The sequence below is a fragment of the Alosa pseudoharengus genome, unplaced genomic scaffold (assembly GCF_046254945.1).
Source record: "Alosa pseudoharengus isolate Yale_2024_CS ecotype anadromous, Long Island Sound unplaced genomic scaffold, YU_APseudo_1.1 YU_APseudo_1.1_scf_4, whole genome shotgun sequence".
Lineage (NCBI taxonomy): Eukaryota > Metazoa > Chordata > Actinopteri > Clupeiformes > Clupeidae > Alosa > Alosa pseudoharengus.
Genome location: NW_027468774.1, coordinates 15,771,437 through 15,796,458, shown reverse-complemented (window position 1 = coordinate 15,796,458; position 25,022 = coordinate 15,771,437). Strand labels below are relative to the sequence as shown.

The following is a 25,022-nucleotide window of genomic DNA, read 5'->3' as shown; positions in this document are numbered from 1 at the left end:
AGTAAAAACAGCACAAATTGTCTTGTCTTTGTTCATAACAAAGCACAGAGGTGTCTTGACAGGTCAGCACGGGTCAGTTGGAGAGAGAGCACCACTTAAACACTACACACCACTTATGACAAGTTCCTTTCACCTAACCTTAATGTCAGTGTTCCAAAGTTGTGGGCATTATGGTACTTATGTGTGAAGCTATCCAGATAGATACAGAATCCTCACTCATTGTGTTAGCCAGTGATACAGTGCCACCTGGTGGTTAGTATGGGTCACACAAAATCACAGAAGAATCAGGTCCAATCTAGGTCAATGTGATTTCAATTGATTTATTTTAATCAACAGAAAAGAAAAAAAATACAATACAAAATATCATAGAAACCACATTTAACTCAGTCTGTTTTTCTTCATAATTTGCTGGAGAAAGCAGAATTGGGTTTAGTCAGATTTAATGGAAGAATAGAGGGCCAATGTATTGGATAATCTGGGCGGAATGACTGAGCGTGCAGAGAATGGAGTGATTGGTAATCTATTGGACATTCTCTCAGTCAGCCATTATCTGAGTTTCAATATATTGAGTGCCAGTTGTGATAAAGGGATAGGGTTAGCTGAAAAAAAAAAAAAAATGGGACAATCTCAGTGACTTAAAGGAACTCCAATGCAACTGAGCGGAGCATTTCTGAAACAGCACTGCCGGTGCAAGAACACACACTAACGAAAGCATTGAATGCCAGACAGATGCCACTTAAGAGTTACAATAGTAACACAGGAGGCACAAGAGCAAAAGGGTTCATACTTCAAAGGGAATTTTAAAAAGCAAACAAATTTTCATCCACTACCCCATTCCCTCACACAACTTTTGACTCGCCTTTAAACTACCCAAAACAATTAAGTCCCGCTTTATAGAGCCATTATGCCACACATAAGTTGTGGCATCTTTTTGAAATGGTGCGTAAAAGCACATTCATACAGAAACATTCACTCGTTTCAATTCTTGTCTTTCACCAGATTTGGAAAAACAACAACTGCTGATCATTATGTCTTAGTGGAGAGGGTACTGCAGGCATAAGGAGAGACAAGATGATGTCCAGAATGTGGAATAAATGTTCAGCAATGACCTCCCTTCTCAGCAAAAGCTCTGACAGACACTCAGAACCGCTTTCCTCCATCATCGCTGATCTCCGTGTGGTCCTAGGCCCCAGTGTTTTAAGCAGCCTTCCAGCTCAGGGTGGACCCATCTGGGTGAAACGGAAGTCCTGGTCCCTGGGGAACTGCACAGAGCTGGATGTAGCGTTAGCCGTCACATTGGTAGTGGAGTTAGCGTCGCATTGGGGTTGGGTGGGGTGCGCTGATCTAGTCAGGGGGGAATTCTCTGGGCGTATGGTCCAGTTTTGAGGCACTGTGTTGGCAGTGCCCTGGGGGAACGGCTCCTGGCTGGCCTGGGGCTCCTGTGGAGGAGGCCTGCCCTGGGAGTCCTGCTGGGAAATGAGCTGGAGCAGAGCCGTGGCCATCGTGGGACTGATGTTATCAGTCAGTCTATGCTGGGAGGGGGGATGGGGGGGTGATGGGGGCCGTCGCTCAGAGTCCATCCGGTCAGGAGCATTCACTTTCCTCAGTGCATCATCTGTGGGAGGGGACAGAAGATTAGAGTCAGACAGCGCAATATCAAACGTTTATTGGGGCAGACATGGATATGTACACACACTAAATTTACATGTCAGATATAATAAACAAAAATGAGGGGGTGACCTTGGTCTTTGGGGAACACACAAGACCAGGCCACCGCAACAAGAGGTACTCAAATATGCCACCAGAGGTCGCTAAAGGATCGGGGTTTTTTTTTAGAAGTCGGACGAGACAGCACTTTTATTTGCCAACACTCCCATCCTGTTTTAAAAAAACGTAGGCCAAACAAATAATTTTTCAACAATGTATTTAAAATTATGAGGCTACACTACTCAACGCCTCCTCCCACGCATCCAGACAAATGGATTTAAACATTCCATGGATATTTTAACTCGTTTCAACTGTCAACTTATTATGACTGGACAAGTCTATTTTAGTCTACCAGCAGGTCAAGCTGAATTGAACCCTGTAAGTCAGCTGTTTTAAATACTTAAGGCTAATAAGGAGACAAGCCCAAAACACCCGACTCAACCCTACACAGGGGTTCTAACGCTATTTAATCAATCGATTTACAGTGGTCCGAAATGCGATTCACAGCACCACGTCAAATTGCCAATGTTATCAAGGTGGTCACGAATGTGCACTGTCGTGTAACTTGGTTACATTTACATGTAGTTCATTATATAATACCAAGCAAGTTGTTGATATATTAAGCTTACAAAATGGAACAAAGTATGGACATAAGAATTACTAAATTCTAACCAAAACGTAACATTCTAAGTTAGCTGTCGTTTTGGAGTAGGCCTATATATCGTGTGCTACAAACCGTGTCGATTCGGACTTCTATCTTGCTTAAAAACGAGCAATTTTCAGACGACGGCTTTTGTAGTTTAGGTAGGCTATGCGGGCTATAAATCCACCGTTTACATTAAAAGGCCGCCAACATTATCATCTATTAAAGTAATTTCTCCTCATCTATCAAACAATTACTAGAATAGACAAGAATTGGGAATTAAGACATTAGGAAAGGCTAGCACTAGACGAGGTACGCTGGAAGTGATCTGCATAAAATTGGCAAATAAGGCAAATCTGTTTTGGAGATGGTGAAGAAAGGTAACAACCCTAGCAACAGTTACATTACATTTTAATATATTGTTTGTTTAGGTTAACTAGTAACTAGCTTGCGGGAGGCGTTGGTATGATATGGGAGTCTTCAGACGCTGTTCTTCAACTACAGTTATGCTATGGTTGTTGAAGTGAAGGAAAAACGACTGATGAACGAAAAACAGGGAGATAACCATAAAGACACAAGAGACAGAAAACCCCACAATGTGCACTTAAGGAACGAAAAGAATGTGTGACCTGGATAAACAAAAGCACAAAGAAATTCGTGCAGGTGAAGTCGAAGGTTGAAAACATTTATTTCTGATGTATAATTTATTAGATTTGTGTTTCATATAAAGGCTGACATACAGACTTTTTATAGCAATATTTTATGGATAGATTGGCAATCCAACAAACCTGCTTTACAATGAGAAAGAAACCTACTGTGAGATGGGTGTGACAGAAAAGAGGAAAACTTAAAAACAATAAAAGAAATAAGCATGAGGAAGAGGGGAGGGTTTGAGGAAGTTCAGCCTTGTTTGCTTGCACCCCGACATTCCCTGTTGGTCCTCCAAGGGAAGGCTCTGCTAGTGTAGTGCTGCAACAAAACTGACAGCAATAGTGCTCAAGTATGAAGAGGTGCTTGTGTTTGAGAATGCCAGGTGATGGATGAACAGAATGCACAGGGAGAAATTGTGAGTGAGAAGAAAAGGGAACCATGTTCTCTTTGTGGTTTGGTTATAATGGGCCAGGATAACCTGGTCTCTGTGGCCTGTATTAACATCGATGGCGGATCTGCTGACTCTGCCCACTGTCATGTGATCAGGCCCTAATGAAGCCACCTCCTTGTCAGCCATCTTGTGGTGGCTCCAAGCTTGCATGGTTGTCTGCTTGTCCAGCAAGGAGGTAAAATAAAGTAAGACTACAGACGCAGGTGAGCTGGTGGGTGTGTGTGAAGCTGACTGTTGCCCTAAATGTGATGCAAGCCTCTCTGCCTTGACTCCTCACTGTGATATCTACTATAGGTTTTAGATATATACTTCTTCCTTTTCAAATGACAATTGCATACATTTATTTCTCAACTTCGGTTTCATACTTTTAATAGTTTCACATTTTTTTTTTTGTAATTTCATATTTTTCTCAGGTAGCAAAATAAAAAATAAAACCTCACAAAAATGTACAATCACAGGAGGCAGAAACACTGGACAGAACTGCAGCGCTGTGCATCACCTACACACAACCTCTCAAGATGCGTTAGCCATTTTCCCCCAATCTCAAAAGGTGCCCCCCTCCCTTTTCCACCAAACCTCGTCCCGACATCCTGCCCCTTAACTAGAGACCGAACTCAAGACTTGCCCTTCCGATCGCCGCCAACAACGGGCCCTCCGCGGGGCCCGCGCGTCGCCACCTCGTCGGCCTGGATACCGTTGCTCTCGTCAGCGCCCTGCTCCGCGGTGCCTGGGCCCCCTGCCGGCGGCTGCTTGATGAACTGGCCCAGCAGCAGGGCGAACAAGCTCGCCTGGTCCTCCTGGCTGAGCGTGCCGGCGGCCGACTCGGCGCCCGGTTGGGGCGGCGGCGGCTCGGGAGGCTGCCGGTGCGGGTGTGCGGACGGCTCCTCGGGCGGCGCGGGCGGCTGGGAGGAGGAGGACGACGACTGCGAGTGCTGCAGGATGGAGGACAGCGTCTGGCTCAGGAGCTCCAGCTGCTGGGTGGGGTCGGGCTCAGGGGGGGGGGGCTGGGGGGGAAGGGGCGCATGGGGCTCGGCCGAGGGGGCGATGGAAGAGGTGCTACTGGGTGGAGGACGGGTGGGGGTGGAGGGGTTGGTGGAGGAGTTGAGCAGCTGGGCCATCTGAGGGAGACTGTCCGTCTGGCCCTGGAGCAAGTTGAGCAGCACAGCCAGCTCCGTCTGATTCAAACCTGAACAGTCAGAAAGACAGAGGGATGGAGAAAGAGTTCAAATTCACATTCCGCTTTTAGATACTCACAACACTCAGCTTCTATTACCAACCCAGATTTGAAATAATTACTACTAGGGGTGGGCGATATATATCGTCTGCGATAATATCGTGATTGTTGTTTTAACGATGTGCAAATTTACATTATCGAGTATTTAAATTACTTATGGGGGAAAAAAAACACTCGAACTCGAAACCCCATACATTTACTAAATCCAGGAGGTGTATGCAAGAGAAGCCCCGTTGCAGCAGAGCAAGTGTCACATGATCGCTAGTGGGTTCACCTTGTCACACGCAGGCCTTATGTTTATTTTGTGTAGCGAGATGAAGACGTAGCCTACAAGGGATTTTATGCAGCTACTTCTGTTCACGTAGCATTGATGAGACAGTCACATTTTTTCCTACATGGTATTGTATGGAGAGAAAACATTTGCCTTTGAGTATTTTAGTAGTCAGTTGTAAACAAAGAACTCTTCTCATGTAACCCTTTTGTAAATGGACTAAAGTTCGCTCTAAATATCTAGGTGTATCAATTATGCTAACCGTTAGCATCTCTATGGGATTTCTCATATACATTAGCCATAAGCTTCCACAGAATAAACTTCTATTCTGTGGAATGCTAGCCTACATGATTTCTCTTAAACAAAACATCGAAGGGAATAACTGAGATGTACTCTGTTGGTCTGCTTAGTTTTACAGTGAATCCTAAGTAAAGGTTTTTGAAAGGAACTTCAGCTTCAGACTTTCTCTTGAGAAACTGTTAGGCCTAGTCATCTTCTCTAATGTAGCTGGCTAGACCATGTCATTGCCACACACACAAGTGGGGGCAAAATTGGAAATGTGTCATAGAGTGACAATGCATTGGTTGATTTGGTTAAAAAGTCACAGGTTAGGTTATTGGGTTATTATTGTATTGATGCTATTCATAAATAATGAGCTGTAAAGTAACTCAGACTTTTACAATTTGTTTTTAAGGATATCGACTAATTATCGTTATCGTCAAAATCACAAAAAATAGAGATATTATTTTTTGTCCATATCGCCCACCCCTAATTACTACCCCTGTTATAGTGGGAGGGACAAAAGCATACCCAAGCTACGACGTTCAGTTGAACAAAATGTTGTATTTTGCAATAGAGTTACTGGCTGCATATACAAACACACTGATTAACAGAATGTGTTCTGGCTTTATTTTCACCAGGTGTTACTGAAATGTGGGTTCACAATAAAGTCAGGGCATAATAAAGCACACTGTGCTTTCCTCTACCCTCAAAGAACTTAAGCTCCGACAGGCACCTGTATAAGACAACTAGGCAATGATTAGCTGATCATGTGAAAGAAGCCAACTTGTCTGCATATATGCTTCTCTCTGCACCAACATAATACGCACACACGTTATGTATAAAGGTAAACTATGCAGTATTGGCAATTTCCTTACTGTTTTTTTCGGTTTTTGCTTATTTTTCGCTTGCTCTGTCATGACTAATGGCTGAGAAACTCCATTGCTACCTTTTTCTAGCCGGTGCCTGGCGTGTATATGTATTTGAATGCAGTAAAGAAATTCGTTACACTCGTTATACTTCCTGACACTGAGGCCGTCGACCCGCCGGCCCACAGTTGCAAGGGTGTTTTTTCCGCTCACAGGCGCTAGGGGGAAGCGAGACGGCCACCATTCAACCCGAAAAAAGTCATATAACCATTCCAATGACTCTAAAGCTGGTAAATGAAGCTAAAAAACTTGCATATTAAGCAAAAAAACCTGCATAGTGTGCCTTTAACACACAACTACACAACTTGCCTGAGAGAGAAATGCCGATCAGTTGTCATATCAACCAAGAACAGCAAAAAGTATTTTTTAGATAGAAAAGCATGTTAGATAGCAAAGCAAGTTTATGGAAACATTTCACTTTTGTCTGTAAATGTGTGATTCAATGTGAATCAGTGCGTGGTAGTCGTAATTCTAAGTACCATTAAAAGCACTTGGTTTGGAACCCAACCCTGTTGAGAACACGTCAAGATAATACATTTCAACTCAACCAATAACAAAAAAAGCAATAGGCTGATGTTCACGGCCATCTCATGTCTAACCTGCCAGCTCATTGGCCGAGATGTTTGCCGGGGCTGGGCGTGCTGACGGCGGAGGGGGTGGGGGGCTGGGCGGCGGCCGGCTGTTCTCTCCGCTGGTTGGTGCGACGGGGTCCTTGCGGGGCACTTTGGGAACAGGCACATCCTCAGACAGCCCACTCTGGCGCTGCCTGCGCCGCTTCTTACTCCACAGCTCGTGGCAGTCCTGCCAGTGAGGGAGACTAGAGGAAGACGGACACAAGACAGACACAACAGGAGGACATTAAAGATGCCATGAGCAATTCTGTAGGCATTAAGTTGTCTTGAACGCAGCCACCCGGCACTCCTTTAACTACTTGAGTTGTATTTAATACAGCAGCAGTTTTAGGTTTTGGTACCAGGTAAACAGTTTGTAACAGTGGTGGACCATTATGTTTTAGCTGACACTTAGGGATTAGATGCACCACACAACAGATATCAAATTTCAATAAGAAAAGCTTTTTTCTGTGTGTGTGTGTGTGTGTGTATGAACAGTAGACTTACTCAGGAGGCGACATCTTGCTGGGCTCCACGTCACACAGAAATTGGCTGTTGAGCGCCTGCTCCGCTGTGCAACGTCGCGAGGGGTCAAGGGTCAACATTCTGTCCAGCAGGTCTAGAGCATGAGTCGGTAAACTAGAGGGAGGGAGAAGTAGGAAGTGATTGGGAGAATGAGTTGAGGAGCAAGTCACGGCCACACAGGAAACAGGTTTGATTTGTTCAACACGAGGACCAAAATGGTGATGAGAAACTGCTCAATATACTCTTACACGGCACTGTTTTTTTTAAACCGGTGAATTTATGTTATCAGTTAGGCCTTGCGTGTACACGACGCCGCCATTTTAGGAGCCTGTAACCGGTAGTTTTTGTAACCGGGTTCCGAAGTGGGATTTTTTGAAACCGCCGGCTAACTTTTGAAGTGTAGACGGCACAGCCCCACCCCTGAACTCAGCCACCGCACTCGATCTGACATGCTGCAAACCAAACCATTTGTGATGAGAGGTGTGTGTGTGTCGCAGACATCAGCAAGCTGTACGTACAAGGCAAACTCCTCTCGTAGCCGTCGGCGATACTGCTTCTTGGGCTTCATGGTGTTGAAGTAGGGCAGCTTGATGACGTCAGGCCAGACAGCAGGACAGGGACTACCACACAGCCGACTGCCAGAGACGACAAGAGGTTAGCAGCGGTCTAGCATTTCCAGCGGTAGATTTAGCAGACGCTGCATTAGCTGCTAATGGATCAACCACAGACCAATCAAGAAGCATGTTGGTGAGATTTAACCAATGGTGTGCTGCATACCTAATGAGCTCGAGCTGCAGCAGTTCCTGATTGGCCTGGAAAATGGGCTTTTTTGTGAACAGCTCTCCCAGGATACACCTAAACATATATATATAGAAAAAGTTTGTGGTTACTCTTCATAATCACTGATTATTCAAATTCAAAGACCAAGGGTGTTTTTTTTTTTATTTTATTTGTATCCCTCATACACAGCACGCATCACAGTTGTACAGGGCTAAAAAGCCATATACAGACAAAAGAGTTGAAAGACATTTTTGTAGAAAACACTCTGATGCGAGTGATAACCCGTCTCATGTGGTTTGGTGTGCTATGTGCACTTACCCGCAGCTCCACACGTCGATGGCAGGGGAGTATCGCTCTTCCCCCAGTAGCAGCTCAGGCGGGCGGTACCACAGTGTGATCACCTTATTGGTGTAGGGGCGACTGGGTGGGGTTGGGTGAGGAGAGGGGAAGAGGTCAAATAAAGTGCCTCAATCAAGTATCAAAGTAGGTGGTTTAGTGATAAACCTAGTTAAGTTAACTCAAGACAAAATGGTAAACCTCTTAAAAGAGCAGCTGACTAGCTTTGTTTAGGCAAGAGAATGAAGCCATAAGGCTCTTTGATTAAGAGGTTTGCCACGTCCTCTGGTTTAACTTACACAGGTTTGTCACTGCATACAACACGTTTCACCTGTGGGACTGGATACCCCAGGTTAAGACAAAACGTTACTAATCACTGAAATCACACAGTTGATATGGGGAGAGTACGACCCACAGTCTTTGGTAAGGTACAGCTTCAGAGCTGAGGGAACTTACCTCTCTTCAGAGTTATACAGCCGGGCCAAACCGAAATCAGCCAACTTGATCTGACCACTGAGGGAAGAAATCAGAAACAATGGTGTCAGGGGGTAGCACTTAATAAAAGTCCATTCTCAACTGACATGCATTTGCACTTGGTGACATGTCAAACCTCTGGCAGCCAGAGATGCAAGTAACTGGCTGCACTGGTCCAACAATAAATTGACAGCTTTGAAGGCATTCAAGATTTAAAGAAAGGACTGCAGAGTCCTAGTATTGCTCTGCTGAAGGCTGTGTGTGTGTCTGTCTTTTGACAGGGACTGCCCCTCACTGCAAGACCACAAAGGGCACATGCATGATTTAATAATGCATTAGTACAGCGGAATGCTTCACACATCCTGAAAGTTGGATCAGCGGCACCCCCATGTGTTCCGTTTAAGAATTACAGCCTGCCGTTTGAGTTTACATTACAGCAGTGAGCGTTGACTTAAAATGAACCCATTTCAGGGTAATACCTGTTGTTGAGTAGTATGTTAGAGCACTTTATGTCCCTGTGCAGGAAGTTCTTTTTGTGGCAGTAGTCCAGGCCCTCCATGAGCTGCCTCATGAAGCTGCGGATGTGCTCGTGGGAGAAGGTCACCAGGCCTGACTCCAGCAGCCCCATCAGGTCATGGTCCATGTACTCAAACACCAGGTAAAAGGCACCTGAACACATACACACAAATAGGTCATTGTTGTATTTTTGTCTTCTAAAATCTTTGTTTCATGTTCCTGACCCCTAGACAGGGACACAACAGTACTAGTTGGGGAAAGAAAGAAAGGGGGGGGGGGGGGGGGGGGCAATCATGTCAGACACAAGAACACATAATGGCCAGCTCAGCATGGAATCAGAGCACTGGCTGACCTTTGTCCTTTTTGAAATCCAGGGCGTCCTGCTTGTCAGTGACGATCTCCTTCATATTGACCACACTTCGGTGGTTGAGCTGCCGGAGGATCTTGATCTCCCGGATGGCCGTGATCGGGAAGCCCTCCTTCTCATTGTCCAGACGCACCTTCTTCAGGGCCACAAGCTCGCCTGTGTGGACACATACACGCACCCACAATCAAACATCAGTAGTACACACAGGGGTGCACCCACAAATACATTCCTGAACATACATGTGATGACTATGCAAACGTTATCACACGTTATGGCAGCAGACAATGGAACTTTTTGTTACATTTTCACATAAACATTGCTCTTTAGGTCGGTCACTTGTTATGTTAACGAAAACATAATCTTCCAACAAGTAGAAACCACTGCAGTTTGCACTTGCACACACACGCACAAATTCATACAAACACACACCTGTGTCCTTGTCCTTGGCTTTGTACACCTGGCCATAGGTGCCTTCTCCAATGATGCCAATGATGTCAAATTTGTCCACGCAGCGCTTGCCCCAGTCACTCTGGGTTTGCATTCGCTCACCATACCGCGGACAGCAGAACCTGCACAGACCAAATCAATCAATCAATCAATCAATCAATCAATCAATCAATACCTGAGCATGGATTTAATGACGGACAGGACCTTTGTAGTCATTTGTATTCATGTAAAAAGAAAACAATAAATTATTTGGCTTGGTGTTGGTTTCCTTTTCTATTCAGGCCCTGACACAACTGTAGAAACATGAACATGTAAAATGAACCATGAAAAGTGTAAACAGAGTAGGCAGCAAACATTAGCAGATACTACACCATAAGTTGCACAGCTTGGACTTGCCATTTCTATCTTGCTGAGTGGGGGGAAACTGGGGTGACAGGATATCCTGTTTGTCAGTCTGACTCTGTGTGTCTTTGCATTCTGCCTTCTGAGGAAATTGCAATCTGTGTCAAAATCAGCCTCATCATATTGGTCAGAACCCTCAACTTGACTACAAGAGTGAATCCTCCAAAATCTTGGCTCTGGTAAAGTTTCTACTACAGTAATATTCCACTGGTGCATGCATGGAAGCAAACTAGTATCTCATTTAGGCACATTATTTTTTAAATCAATTGCTATTAGGCTACATATTAAGATCATTACGGTTCATGATTTATGACCACAGCCTATAATTATAACATTACTAAATGGTCTTGATGATCTTTCATACAACATTTTCCAATTGGGTTAATGTATTTTTTCTCTCTCGTTTTTCAGTAGTGTATCCCTGTATGGTAAAAGATGTTCCAATATAAGCTTGATGGAAGAATTTAAATGTTTAAAGATAAAGATGACTTGGCAACAATCTTTGGATCCAGTGGTTACGTGTTCCAGCGAGAAGTGAGGTGTATTGGGCCCAATTAGTAAAGCAGACAAAGTAATCCCTAAATAACCCTTGAAGTTGACCGATTTGGGCTTTCCTACAGGCCATGTAAATGCCGATCTTTAGAAATCAGGGCAGTTGACTGTTGAATGAGGTAGGCTACACAGAGTTTGTTCTTTTCCCCCAATACTTCCTGTCACTAACTAGATTCATTAGAATTTAACATGGTTTAAACTCGTATGTTGCAGTAGAAGGGACATTTGTTCTGGCCTATGTTCCTTCCTTTTAAACCATGACAATGAGAACACTAACAGTTGACTGACCAAGCTTGTTTTTTAAGGCTGTTAAAATGCTTTAACTGTGCATGCTATATGCTAAATTCACCATTAACTAGATTTGTGTGATTATACACACAGTTGTCTTCTAAATGCAATGTTTTGTAGGCTATTCAAACATTTCACATTCATCACTCTCGGTTGTGGTGTAGGCCTCTCTTGACTGATCGACGCCCCTTTAAAAGTCTGGGACTTTAAATTACGTTTTAACTTTATGCTGTTTATGTTGATGGACAACACCGTTTTTGATTCAAATATGTCCTATCGATTTAATTAATGACACATGCTTCAACCCTGTTACATCCCTAATTCCATGCACATTGCAATCTCATACATTAACCAAAAAAAAAAAAAAAAAAACAACACCCATCATTGATGGAATTTGGGCAAATGTTTGTACTAGGTTGCATTATGGTTCATAGTAATAGTACAGGGCTCAAACTGTCCTCAAACATGTTTTATGTTTATGTTTGTTGACAGACACGGTTATAAGCCAAATGGCCATAGTTTAGGTGATCACAAAAAAAATAACTATATTTACTCCTTACACAGCCTGCTGTTCATCGCTGCTATGCTGAGGGGCACTAGCAAAAACATCAAGAGGCTTTTGTAGGACACATTTAACGACCTTTAAGCTAGATGTCGCAACAAACTGCTTGCGTTTCCTGGCTCACACACAAACAATTTGTTGCACGTATGACAAGCATTGTCAGCATCAACTCTTGTAAAGTATAATCACACTTTTGAACGTCAAGTATTCTTGGCCATCATTACTAAGAACAGAAGCTCTGTGTGTCTGACCAAGGAGCTGCTGCTGCGTGTTGCACAACAACGGGCTGTCCGCAGATGCGCCTGGCTGTTATTCGGCTTAATATGCCCAGGCAATCGGCCGATGCCAATTATTTAAAATTATTCCGATTAATGGACCGACCCATCAATCGGTCAACCTCTAGTTGTGGTGGTGTGGTTTAGATGCAGCCATGAGATGCTAAGGTTAGGCCATCATGTTAGGCCCCTAATCACTATCAGAAAACAATTACATCCTGCTCCTACTCTTTTGATCCCGTGAGGGAAATTTAGTCTCTGCATTTATCCCAATCCGTGAATTAGTGAAACAATCTCAGCACACAGTGAACACACAGTGAGGTGAAGCACACACTAATCCCGACGCAGTGAGCTGCCTGCTACAACAGCGGCGCTCGGGGAGCAGTGAGGGGTTAGGTGCCTTGCTCAAGAGCGCTTCAGCCATTCCTACTGGTCGTGGTTCGACCCGGCAACCCTCCGGTTACAAGTCCGAAGTGCTAACCAGTAGGCCACGGCTGCCCCTCAAGTTACTGAAATACAAGCAAACACACACATTGGGCATGCAAAGATGATGCAATACACGCAAATAATGGATGCTGTAGCAGTTAGACATGGGAAAGATGTTTGGCAGTCTTCCTAAACTGGTAAAGGCAATTTTTACCAACAGCAAGTGAGTCTAATGTTACAAAGGTTCACTGACTGCTGTGTAGATTATACTCCTTTTCACTGCCATCAAACTCACTCACCAGACAAAACAGACATTTATGATAACAGCAACAAGCAACTCTGATACACAGGGTTCCTACACATTTTCCATTTCAAAATTCCATACTTTTTCCATACTCAAATTTCCAAACTTCTCGTTAGATTTTTCGGACCATATTCTCGACATTGCGGCCACTTCTGGTTTGGGATAACTCGATGAAAACAAAGGTATGGACAACTGAAGTGAATTAAAAAATGACACTTAATATTCGTCCATTTAGCTTGTATCATCATCACCTCATTTTTAGTTGCGTCATAGTTGTATCTTGACGATGGGGACTGACAGTTAAGCTACACAACAGTAGGAATGGTTCATTATGACCTGAGTGAAGTGATTAGTACTGCAAATGTAATAGTCTGGAAACACAAATATTTCTCCAAACCCTTGTTTCTTTTTTCCATACTTATCCAGACCTGGAAATTACTAACATCAAATTCCATACTTTTCCAGGTTTTCCATACTGCGTAGGAACCCTGGATACACAGTACCACCAAAAGTGAAAGTCAATGATTGAAGCCCATAATGATAGCCTAGCCACGCCCTCCTAGCCCACAATGATAAGCTGGCCACACACTCCTAGATCTCCTTTCAGGGAGATAATAGTCTGGAACACCATAATTCATTAGCGTTTCCATCGGTCCACAGAAGACTGGCCGAGAGGGGATGACCATATAGTTTTGAAATCGAAAAAAAAAAATCTGGCTGTGGTAAATGTTAGTAGCAACGCCTGCCAATATTAAAAATTGCAGTCAGAAGAATGTGTACATTTATTTACAGCACACATAGGCCTACATACATTGTTTCTTGACTGCTAATGCTGTTTATTGACAGTTTGTAAAGTTTAGACGAAGAAAGAAGGAATCTCTGTTAGGAATCTCTGACCAATGTGATTGGTTAGGCGGGACCAATGATTTCAAAGTTAATGCAAAGTCTACGCCCGTCACCATGCTAGTGTTGGAAACATATCTGAAATCATGAGTCACCAAACTCTTTTCCCAAAGTGAATGAGTCTGGTTTTAACCAGGCTACCATAATGAAACACAACGAATATATAAAATCAGCTAAGGCACAATTATAGCACTGCTGTGCCACTTTTCCTTAGTCTGGCTAACACCAGATCGATTCTAAAAAAGGTTGGTCTGGGAATGCCTAGTTCACTTCTGATTTCCAAGGAGCAAAACCAGCAGTGAAATTAAGGCCAACAAACATGGCGATGCGACAGTCAAACGGAATGGTGGAATTCTTGTGTTAGGTCGAATAGCTTTATTACACACACTACTTGCGATGTGATCGATTGCCACCGCCAACTCATGAACAGGTGGCCACCCATCGATTCAATGAAGACATTGAATTATGACGCAATTCTATTATGACGTATCAAAATTGCTTATAAAAATAGAAAGGTCGATTAGAGCCGTGATAGAAATTGTGGATCACTAACAAAATCTTATGCAATAGAAGTGATTACTAATAAGTTTATATGTATTAGAAGTGAGTACTAATCTACATGTATTACATAGAGATGATTAACATTACATTTTCATATATTATGTGTATGCTTTTTCGTTATATTCGATTCTATGCATCAACTTTGCTTTGTCTGGTCATTTGCTCTCTCCAGGTCACGACTTTAAGGGTCATGCGACGTCGTTTGTCACGAGTTAGGGGTATTCTGCCTGAGGCAGTAATATTAGGAATATCCTGTGAGAGAGCATACTATGACAAGAAAATGCTGAATAATGTATATGTATTGTATTGACCTATTATCTTATTTACCTGGAGTAGCCACATGACTTGGTGTGAGGACCACATGCTATGTCCAAGAAGTATCCATGTATTGTTGCATTTCTGCATGTAAGAGAAGTTCTGGAAAAGACCTTTGTATGTTCAAGTAAGAAGGACCCATGTGATTTGTATTACTACGATGAAACTAAAATGTATAAGATGGGGCCTTGCCCTAGAGAACTTTGGGTTTGTTACTGAAACGTGCTGTTGCTGGTAACTTGGCCCCGAGTTTTTTTTACCACAGAGCGTTGCAACGCTGTGTGCATTGCTCTATTTACTTCAATAGATTCTATTTAATTCAGCCAGTCGCCTGCCATAAATTGCCATTGCATCACTTACCGTGTGTGTTGGCCTTTATACTCAAATTGGTAAATTAATGAATCTTTGCAGAAGTACAGCAACCACATCTTTTGCAAACAAAGGTTGCAAATGCAGTTGTTCACTCAATTCCAAAAATGTATGTTGTTAATACTGATGCCATAAGTGAAGCCACTGGTTGTGTTCAACCACGCTCCTAACTGTACTCCCTTGTCTGTCATTGTATAAAGCCCGCCCCATGCCAGATAAGCGGTTGTGATCGTTCCTGTGCTTTCAGTGGTTTTGGAAATTGCTGTGAATTGAAGAATTGCCTGACCGATCAGTAGAGCAAATTCAAATGCTTTTACAGATTTGTCTGGGTTTACCTAGGTTAGCTATTAGGGCTGCGCAATATAGGGAAAATATCTAATTGCGAATTTGCTGACAGATAATGTCAGTGTCAAGATTCCGTTAAATATTCCAAACGTCCAAGTTGTGCCATTTCTGATTAGTGAGCATGCCGAGTGCATGAGAAGCACAGCACTCCTGATTGGTGAGCCTCACTGTCTGTCACACAAGGAGGATGACATGAATATACAAATCATTAATCATTAACTGTGTATGATAACTGTTCATATTGCAATTATGTTAAATGTGCAGCCCTACTAGCTAATCCTCCAATAAACATGTCAAATTAAGAGTATGGTTTGCAATGTATACGTTTAGGTCCCTGCTCCTGGTCATATATCAGAGACCTCAATGCAACAGACAAGACAGGCCACTTACTTTGGTCTCTTCTTGTAGGTTGGCTGCACAGGAGGGAGGACTTGCTGCGGAGGCGACGGTGGAGGGGAGGAGTCTCCTCCTGACTGCGGAGGGGGCAGGGGCAGGTCGCTGAGCAGGGAGCGCGTCCGCGTCTCCCGCTCCTTCTCCCGACGCGACGAACGCTGCGGGGGCGTGCTCTTCTTTGGGCTGCAGCACACACGACACGGGGACAGCCGTTAAGGACCGTCTCAACAACTAAAAATCTCACACATAGCACCTCTATGACATGACACAACTTCAGTGTGATGTGTTAAAGGTGCTATATTTAAAACGTTCCAAAAATGACCTCAGAATGGCAACAGACTGTAAAGAAATAATCGTTTTGATGTCATTTCAAACACGCCTATTCTCTGTGTGTTTTCAGATCAAAAGGTTGTACTAAGTTTAAAAATGGCACTTCTGCTTGGTAAAGTTGTGCTTGACCAATCAACATGCAAGTACGTCAGTCATGGTTCCTATGTGCAGGGAAAAGACCATACCCCAAAGGAATTGCGGTCAGAGGAACTACAATCATCCAGAGTTCCATGCAGTGCGAATGCATAAAAAAAGTTCTAGGAAGTCTCTCCAGTGCGAAAACACCTTATGCTTCAGACCGCACTCTCCTCTTGTAACACTATAATCCACCTCAAGATGCGCTGCATCAAATATATGGAAATCAATGGAAGAAAGCAGTCAGGACATAGGAGTGCTTTCAAGACTCATGAGGTTGTGTTTGAGAGAACAAAATGTAATGCATGAAAGTCAATTTTCACTTCTGTCTTTCAATGGTAAACATATAGCCTAAGCAGTGGTGTCTTTGTAACTATGGAGGAAGTTCATACAGGATCAGGTAGGTTGACTTTCGCTCCCCTGCACACAGTAACCGGTCAGACAGTTCTCAGTCATCCTTGAGGCATTCTTCTAATTGTTAAAACAAACAGTTGAAGACTGTTTACTGTTCACTGCAACTCTTTTTCCGTGATCACCGCTTAGCCATTGTTAAACCCAGGTAAACAAATGAGACCAAACACCTGCTGAGCTCCTGAGTAAACCACAGGCAGCCCCTGATACCACCCACCCCTAGCAACAGAAGTGAATGGCTTCACTTCAGTGGGTCTGGTGACTCATAATACCCAGCAGGATCCTCACTCTGGCCATTCACCGCTGCCACAATAATAATTCATTTAAATAGAAGACGTGATATCAAAACAGGCCTACAGTTACTAGTCAAGAACATCCTCTCCGGCACGTGCCATGAAACAAGAGCAAGAGGTACAAAAATGTATTTCCACTCTCTGCAACGACTTTGTCAACTTGCTCAATGCAATTTACATTATGTTTTATTGTGACCACATTCTGTTGGTAAGTCTTGTTTCAGTGGGTAAAATGACTGGTTTGGACCTATTTCAAGATAACTGCCCAAACATTCAGAGATAAGCAACCCAAAAGGAAATTACACTTTTACATTTTCATAAAAGAATCCTATTAAAGTTTCAGTGTACAACATTACCAGAGAGGGTTGAAGCGGAGCAAGAGGCGCAAACGTTCAACAACTTCCACATTCGATTATTGCAAGGGGGGGGGGGGGGGGCTTTATGCAGACAAGAGTAAGCCCTCGCTGCACTAATGTTAATGGGAGACTTGTAGAATTTCACCAATAAACTGGCCATTGTGTGTTCCTGGAGTTGCTGTGGGTTTTTTGAAAACATTTGTCATAATCCAGACATGCGTCTGATCATTTCAAGCCTGATGGTGTAATTTGTTAGTGTTCGGATTTGGAAAAAAATGTACTTTATATCAGACCATGCAGCTGCCAGTTACTGTCCGGTTGCTAGTGAGCTAGCTAGCCTGCCAGCTAAGGTAACATTTTAAACAGAGAAGTGTCATTTCTTTGATATTACAACTAGCTGAATTAACATTACTGACATTAGTTAAAGTGGACTTTAACTCAAGTGAACTTGCAACAGTATATTAAGTTAGAGCAAAGTCCCTAGCCAGCTAGTTTGTTCACGGACTAATTAAATTATTCATTCCATGTCCGAAAGAGTGATTCATTGGTACACACAATTATGTTTATCTGCACTTACAGGGCTCTACAGTGCGCCCATTTCACTCGCATATGCGAGTAAAAATGATGACGTGCAAGTGCAAAAAAATATTTAGGCGCACTGGTGCGAATGACTTCTAACCATGTCAATGTTTGTCTACAAAATACACCGCAACATCGAGAAACAGTACTGGTGCAAACCATAGAATCACGTCGCGAATGCAGCATAAAACTACACCTCCCATCAACGTTAGCAGTTTCGCGTTGGGACTCGATAGTAGTAGTCGCTTCTATGAAATCCATGAGCGCGCAGAGAAAGCGGAAAGTTAGACTAGCCAGCCAAGATGAAAAGATTGAAGAAATTAGTTCTTCCGCCTTCTATCCACCGAATTAATCGGATATAGGAGGAACAGGATAAGATTCTGAGAATGCAGTGAGAGAAGGAAAGGTAACCTAACATGCTTTTTAGCCCAGTTGACGTATTAGCTGCAATATGCAAAATATAGCTGTAGCGAACAGGCATAAAAGTAGCTTCCCGTAATACTCCCATTTTATTCAAAGGTAGAACGCTACTGACAACTCCAGGCTTCCACGCATGCTTGTTTGTTTACACCGAATAAAAAAATAAAAGTATAAAAATATATATATATCCTTGATTAGACTATGTTTTGTGGAAGAGAAAATTGACTGTTTTAGTAGTAGTATTAGGCAGTATGCAGTCAGATAGGTCACATGGGCATATTTGGATTAGCTACAGGTGGATTCACAAATAAATAAATTAGCCTACATTTGGCAGGATACTTGATATACAGGCTAAATGCAAATATGGCAATGTATTATATTATTTTACATTAACAAAATGTAGGAAAATAAAACAGACTGAAAATAAAGTAGGCACTGATCTTTAAAATCCTGTTTCCTGTAGCCTAAATGTTGTCAGTCATTCTTAATATTCGCAATTGGTGCACTGGCATGTTTAACTGTTAGCTGCAGTGTAATGTTAGATTATGTGTAAGTTAAGTACAGAACTGACTGTGCTCCCAAATTTTTGTCTGTGCTCCTAAATTTTTTAACTTGGGGGCACAAGTGCTCCTGGAAAAAAATGTTAGTGTAGAGCCCTGACTTATTACTTGATAAGAGAAAAAGTTTATTTTGTGACGTAAGGTGACACACCCACTTATGCAGACCGGAACTGTCCCGTTTTGCTCCCATAGAAACGAATTGCGTTGCTCTATCTTGTTAGTAATCAAGGATCTTTGACATTACTGAACAAACTGATATAGTAGCTTGCCAATAATATTAGGATTTAGTCTACTTAGTATAAATGTTGTAATTAAAACGGGAGGATAACTTGAGCTAAATAACAACTTTCCTCATGTTTGCATATGTTTTGCCAAGCAAACTGCTCGTTTATCAAATTCAGTTTTCTAGACACTAGATACCAATTAAGCACAAAGGTGGGGATCACACTGGAATTAATGAAGTGGTAGTGGTAAGCGTAACGAAACGCTCAGCTTGTTCAACGCTAGCGTTACACTAGCGCTGCAACCGTTCCGCTGCCAAACCATAGACAACAAGAAACCTGCCGCTTGCCGCTGGTCAGTGTGATCCCTGCCTAAGGGGGTAAAAAACAGATATAGAAACCTAGATACCACATACCAACATTCTGATACACGCCTACGTGGCTGCTGATAGCAATAAATGTATGGTTCAATTTATAATAATTTAACTTCAAGACTACTTTTAGTTAGCCATGTAACCCTTCATGGTTTTAAACAAAGACCCCATCCCCTCCCCCAATGGAATGCTAATGTGCTGGTTTAAGGCCTATCACTTACACAAGACAAAGGATGCTACCTTGATATAATGTATCCATGTATCATGAAATGTAAATGTATTCATGTCTGGTATCATTTTGATAGTCTCATTACAAGGATTGTAATGATGTGACTGTGAGAATGTTTGGAACATTCTATAAGTGATATTTCTGATATATAAGATATCTCTCCTCATGCTATTCTGATAAGAATTCATAGGTGTGAAGTGGGTGTGAGTAGGTGTGTCTGATGCCAACTGGAGAACCAATAGTGGGATTGTTCTTGGCGCCATTTTTGTTCTTTGTTTAAAGCATTTAAAAGTAACTAAACTGCAATGTTTGTCAGATCAGATTTTCTAGACTTGGACTAAGGATGTAGCGGAAGAGAGGATAAGTTGGCTACAGGCCAACCTAGGCCTAAGGCCTGGGCTAGGCCTACATAGACCATAGACCGTTTTTGTACTCTCTCTCTCAGCTTGTAACATAATAAACCTGATTCCTAAGTTTTTCCTGAAGTTCGCCAGTCTAAGATCAATTTTAAGTAATTATTCACCTACAATTACTTTCACTGCCAGATCGAAGAAGTCAAGTTCAGCTCGAGATTTTGATACAGTAGCGTTAGTTAGAATCTGTCAGATAGTGGAATAACAAGTCAATGAACCAAGTCAATGAGTAATGCCTCAAACCTGTGCTGCCTATGGAGTTCAAACAAAAGATCCTTCCAGAACAGACAACAGGGGATTGTTTGATCAGTTCACAAGTAAGTGGCAGTTAATAATAGTGAACGTTAAACATCAATATTGTGTTAAGACTGGCTAGTTAGAGAGCTGTGATGAGGGAAAGTAGACTTTGTACATGTTTGTTTACACATGTAGACTACTCCAATACGGCGGCCGCGTTAACATATTCCACCCAATAGAACTTTACAGACAATGAGGTATCTAGGTTTCTGCTCAAAACTGCTCAAAAACGTCTTGCGCCTACTCACGACCACAACCTTGTACAGCGCAACAATAAGCTTTCTGGGCAATGTCAGAGACTTCACTCTCCTTATTCTAAGTCAGTGTTGCATCAAAATGAGTTCGAAGCAGTTATTTTAAAGTACTATAAGCATTTATTTACTAATGACTGCATATCAGGAAATGATTTTAGGGTGCATTGCACCTTTTGATATTGCACCTTATGTATGAGCTGAGCATATCATAACCATAACCATACACTTACCTGTCCCTGATCTCTCCCAGGAGCATTGGAGGCAGCGGGAGTGGCGGCAATGTGGAGGTTTTCATTGGCAGAGCTTTGTGGGCGGGGCTGCGTGTGTGGCTCTGATTGGCTGGTGATCTGGGGCGGGACTTTGCCAGAGCAGTGATAGAGGAAGTGGCTGGGGATGGCGGGAGAGGAGGGGGTGAGGTGAGAGGAAGCGGCGGGGGAGAGGTGAGTGGGAGAGGCGGCGGAGGAGAGGGCAGAGGGGGGAGAGGAGCCGCATTCTCCTTCCCGAGAGACACATCAGCTGGAGCGTCCGGAGGGGGAGGGGGCAGCGGCTCAGCAGGCTGGGACATAGCCCTGTCCACTGGGTTGGGCGTCCTGTCCAACGTCTCCATTTCCTGGTCTCGGGGACGGGAGGAGGGTGTTGTGGGCGTTGCGGTCCGGCGGGCGGGGGACGAGCCACGGGAGGCGGCAAGTGAGGCCGCCTGTCGCTCCTTCTTGCGGCGGCTGAGCTCGGCCCCCAGGCTGGAGGCGATTGGCAGGCGCGAGGAGGAAGGGGAGCGGCTGGTCGGCCGGCTACTGTGGGTGCCGCTGGCTGCTGCTGACGAGCGCTTCTTACTGCGAGAGCGGGAGGAGGAGCGGCGGGACGAGTATGGAGGTGAGCGCGTCCGGGAACGAGCAGAACGTCTGGAGGGAGGAGAGAAAAAGGACGAGTTAAATGTGACTGATAATAACTTGAGGCAAGATTATTTCATCAAGGTCAAAAAAGAAATAAATTAAAAAAAAGAGATGTGGCAGGTAGTACAGTCAAGTACTAAAGCCCCAAACCAAAGGGTTTCAGGCTTTATTTATTTGCTTGAAGGTCACACCATCACACTGCTTAATCCAAAGACTATATGACGGCACATAAAAACACATTAAGGACCACAAGCAAGGGGAGCAATACAAGGGGAAGAGGTCAATGAACTTTTAAGAATTCTACTACTCATCAAATGGAGGAGCCAACCCAAGCATTAGTTAGAAGATACATTCCACTCCATACAAGTCAACAATGTAAAAGTTGTCATCCAATTTTAATCTAACCTTAGTTAACCTTAATCTAAACCTTAGCTTTCTTAGAAATATAAGGTTCAGGTGATATTGCTCACATAATGACTACTCCTGGTCAAACTGAGGAAAAAAATAAACCCTCCCCTGTCTAAGCATGAAGGGAACATAAGAGGCCATTTGCCAAAGCTATTCATACCAAAATGCCTGCCAGATGTCTTTCAACTGAATTTTTACATTTCTCAGTGGTAACACAATGCATTTCACCAACCATAATGTGGATGGCTACTGGTTACCATATTTTCCGGACTATAAGTCGCACTTTTTTTCATAGTTTGGCTGGTCCTGCGACTTATATTCAGGTGCGACTTATATATGAAAAAAACTATATAATTGAACATGTTTTTAAATGTTAATTTATATTAACTGACATGAACCCTACATGAAACATTATCGTCTACAGCCTTGAGAGAGCGCTCTCAAATGCACAAGTCGTGAAACACACGTGCATACTTAAATCCTCAAATTACTGCCGGGATTCTATTTATAGCTGGGCCTCAGATTCGGACAAATAAAAGCCAGTATAATTTTGTTTCAATTTAACTCATAAAATAGCTCTTCTTAATAATTTATATTGTTGGTTGGTTTAATATTGTTGCCAACGAAGTCATTGTCCTACACCATGAGTCTCCAACACATTGCTCTCAAGCTAGTAGCACGCAGCCCCAGGTTAACCTACATTTAAACACAATTGTTGCTGCCAGGCATCAGCCTACGAATTTTATAAAAAAGTAAATCATGCATAATTTAAAAAATAACTAAAATAATAATAAACTAAAACTAGGCTATCTTAGACCTCTTTGGCTATACAGAATAAGGTTTCTCTTGCAGCACAGCACACGTTCTATGAATGAATGAATGAATGTGGATGCCTTATCTAGCAATAAGCGGATGGACATCCCGACACTCTTTCATGAAACTTAATAGTGACCCAATGCCATTGATAGCCTACTGGTATGCGGCTCCAAACGAAGAGTATAGGCCTATGTCTCACAGTAAAACGCAAGAAATGAAGGCCTATAGCTGACTCGAATAGGCTACAAGCCATGGTCCAAATAAAGGTGCTGTGCTTTGCCCAGCCATAAATTCAGGATTCACGATAGTCTGTCCCCTAAACATTCCTCACCCGTTATCTGGACATGCATGAAAACATTTGAAAACAAAACTCACTGCCATGTAATATTTGATCGCTGTTTTGCTAATTATCTTTCACGTGAATACACACAGAAAGTGAAAGTAGGCCTAGGCCTACTATGCGCTCCGTGTCTGTAGCGGTCTGTTCACGTCAGCAATCGATTATAACGTTCCTCAAATGGAGAACACATCCATGTTCTCTCGCGTTATATTATAGGCTGTCATGCTTCTGTGTTTGCGGTTCCTGAGGCCATCCTTAAAAATATTTTTGTTTGCAGGAACAGCCAAAAAAAAAAAAAATGGGTCGGTAGGTAGGTCAATATTTTTTTTTTCAAGATTCAAAGTAAAAAAAAAAGTACAATTTTGGTCATGGTGATTACGTAGGAATGAATTTACACAAATGTGCATATCGTGACGTAACTGACTGGGTCTTCAACCCGTGCCTTCAGGCGCACCATTGCAAATCTCATTCTGATGCAGGTTATATAGACCAGCCTTTCTCAAACTTCTTTGACCTGAGGCCCGGTCATGGCAGACTTTGGGGTCATAGGGCTCATCTACATGTACCCAGAAAGAAGGCTACTAGCTCTTGGCCACGTTATATTGAAATTTGACTATACAATTCTCAATGCTATACAGTGTTTTATACAGTCTCTGCTCTGTTTCTAAGGAAGTTCCAAAAAACAACGTCGTTCTATTAAGTTTCGTTAAATAAATAAATAGCCTTCCAACAGGTTGAAGCGGAGCTTTGATACCAACGTTATCGATTAGTTTCAGTTTCTCTCACGCAGACGCGCATTGAATGAGTGCTCACCACTTAATTGTAGGGCTCCATGTTTAATGACATCGATAGCAGAAACGTTTGTTTTCTTTTTTCGTCGATCCGCGGTTTCTTGATCAACTGCGCAGCAAATTATCAGATGAAGCACCGGGCCTAATTTCACTCCACGACTCCGTGGACCAGCAGTCTCCATGTTGCGGACCCATATGTTGAGAAATGCTGAATAGACCACAACCAATTTCAATACTCCGACACGGTCACCGTTAGACTAGGGGGGAGAAGGGATGAGAAAAGATCTGGCCACAGTTCTTCCAGAACTTCGTGCCAAGTAAAAGCGTTATCAGTTTGTGTGAATGAAACGAAGCGTAGGCCATATGTGACATGCGTAAAACTAATGGTGTAGAGATGACGCCACGGGGTTTTATTTAAGTGAGCCACGTTTGCATGTAGGCAATTTATATTCACAATACTTGGGCCTACTAAAAGAGATATTAAATTCATTGCATTTCTATTGGTTGTTTAGAGTGAAAAAAACAATCGGTCGGTATTAACGCAAGTTTACAACCGGCAAGTCGGTCAGACTAAAAGGGGAAAAAAATTAATATTTGGGTCGGTTCTAAATTGACAGGGTCGGTCGGGTTACGGCAAACAAAAATATTTTTAAGGATGGCCTGATCGCTAAACGTTTGTTTTCCTTTCCTGTCGATAGCGGTTGATGTAGAAGCACGTAATAGGCTATAATAATTTGACTTTAGCGGTGACAAATCCTGCTGAGAGAGAGAGAGCAAAGAGAGAGAGGCACCCCCAAAGTGGTCCTGCGCGCGTGTGTGTGTCTCTGCATGGGGTTCAATTGAAGTCAGAGTTGGTCCACTTTCAGGCCGCTCCATTATTAGATTAACGTCAGACAGCGCTGTAAAATGTGTGGGAATTTCTCACATTATGATGGCTAGCGTTGCGGGACTTTTATTAGTATGCTCAATACTTAGTAATAATTTATGCG

The 25,022-nt window shown here is 43.0% G+C and overlaps 1 protein-coding gene across 4 annotated transcripts in view; it reads right to left on the bottom strand.

Moving 5' to 3' along the window:
* Positions 1-289: 289 nt before the first annotated feature.
* Positions 290-25,022, bottom strand: part of cdk12 (cyclin dependent kinase 12) — a 35,300-nt gene continuing 10,567 nt past the window's right edge. For 3 of the 4 annotated variants that reach the window (XM_076264994.1, XM_076264991.1, XM_076264993.1), the window contains 13 exons: positions 21,019-21,687; positions 15,914-16,099; positions 10,204-10,343; positions 9,760-9,930; positions 9,371-9,560; positions 8,874-8,930; positions 8,400-8,501; positions 8,079-8,156; positions 7,820-7,936; positions 7,284-7,415; positions 6,765-6,982; positions 4,078-4,638; positions 290-1,615 (listed from right to left, as the gene is read on the bottom strand). In XM_076264994.1, the coding sequence (XP_076121109.1) occupies positions 1,215-1,615; positions 4,078-4,638; positions 6,765-6,982; positions 7,284-7,415; positions 7,820-7,936; positions 8,079-8,156; positions 8,400-8,501; positions 8,874-8,930; positions 9,371-9,560; positions 9,760-9,930; positions 10,204-10,343; positions 15,914-16,099; positions 21,019-21,687 (3,022 nt within the window). In that variant the 3' untranslated portion in view covers positions 290-1,214. The remainder of the gene's footprint in view (positions 1,616-4,077; positions 4,639-6,764; positions 6,983-7,283; positions 7,416-7,819; positions 7,937-8,078; positions 8,157-8,399; positions 8,502-8,873; positions 8,931-9,370; positions 9,561-9,759; positions 9,931-10,203; positions 10,344-15,913; positions 16,100-21,018; positions 21,688-25,022) is intronic. The other variant, XM_076264995.1, reaches the window with a different exon arrangement.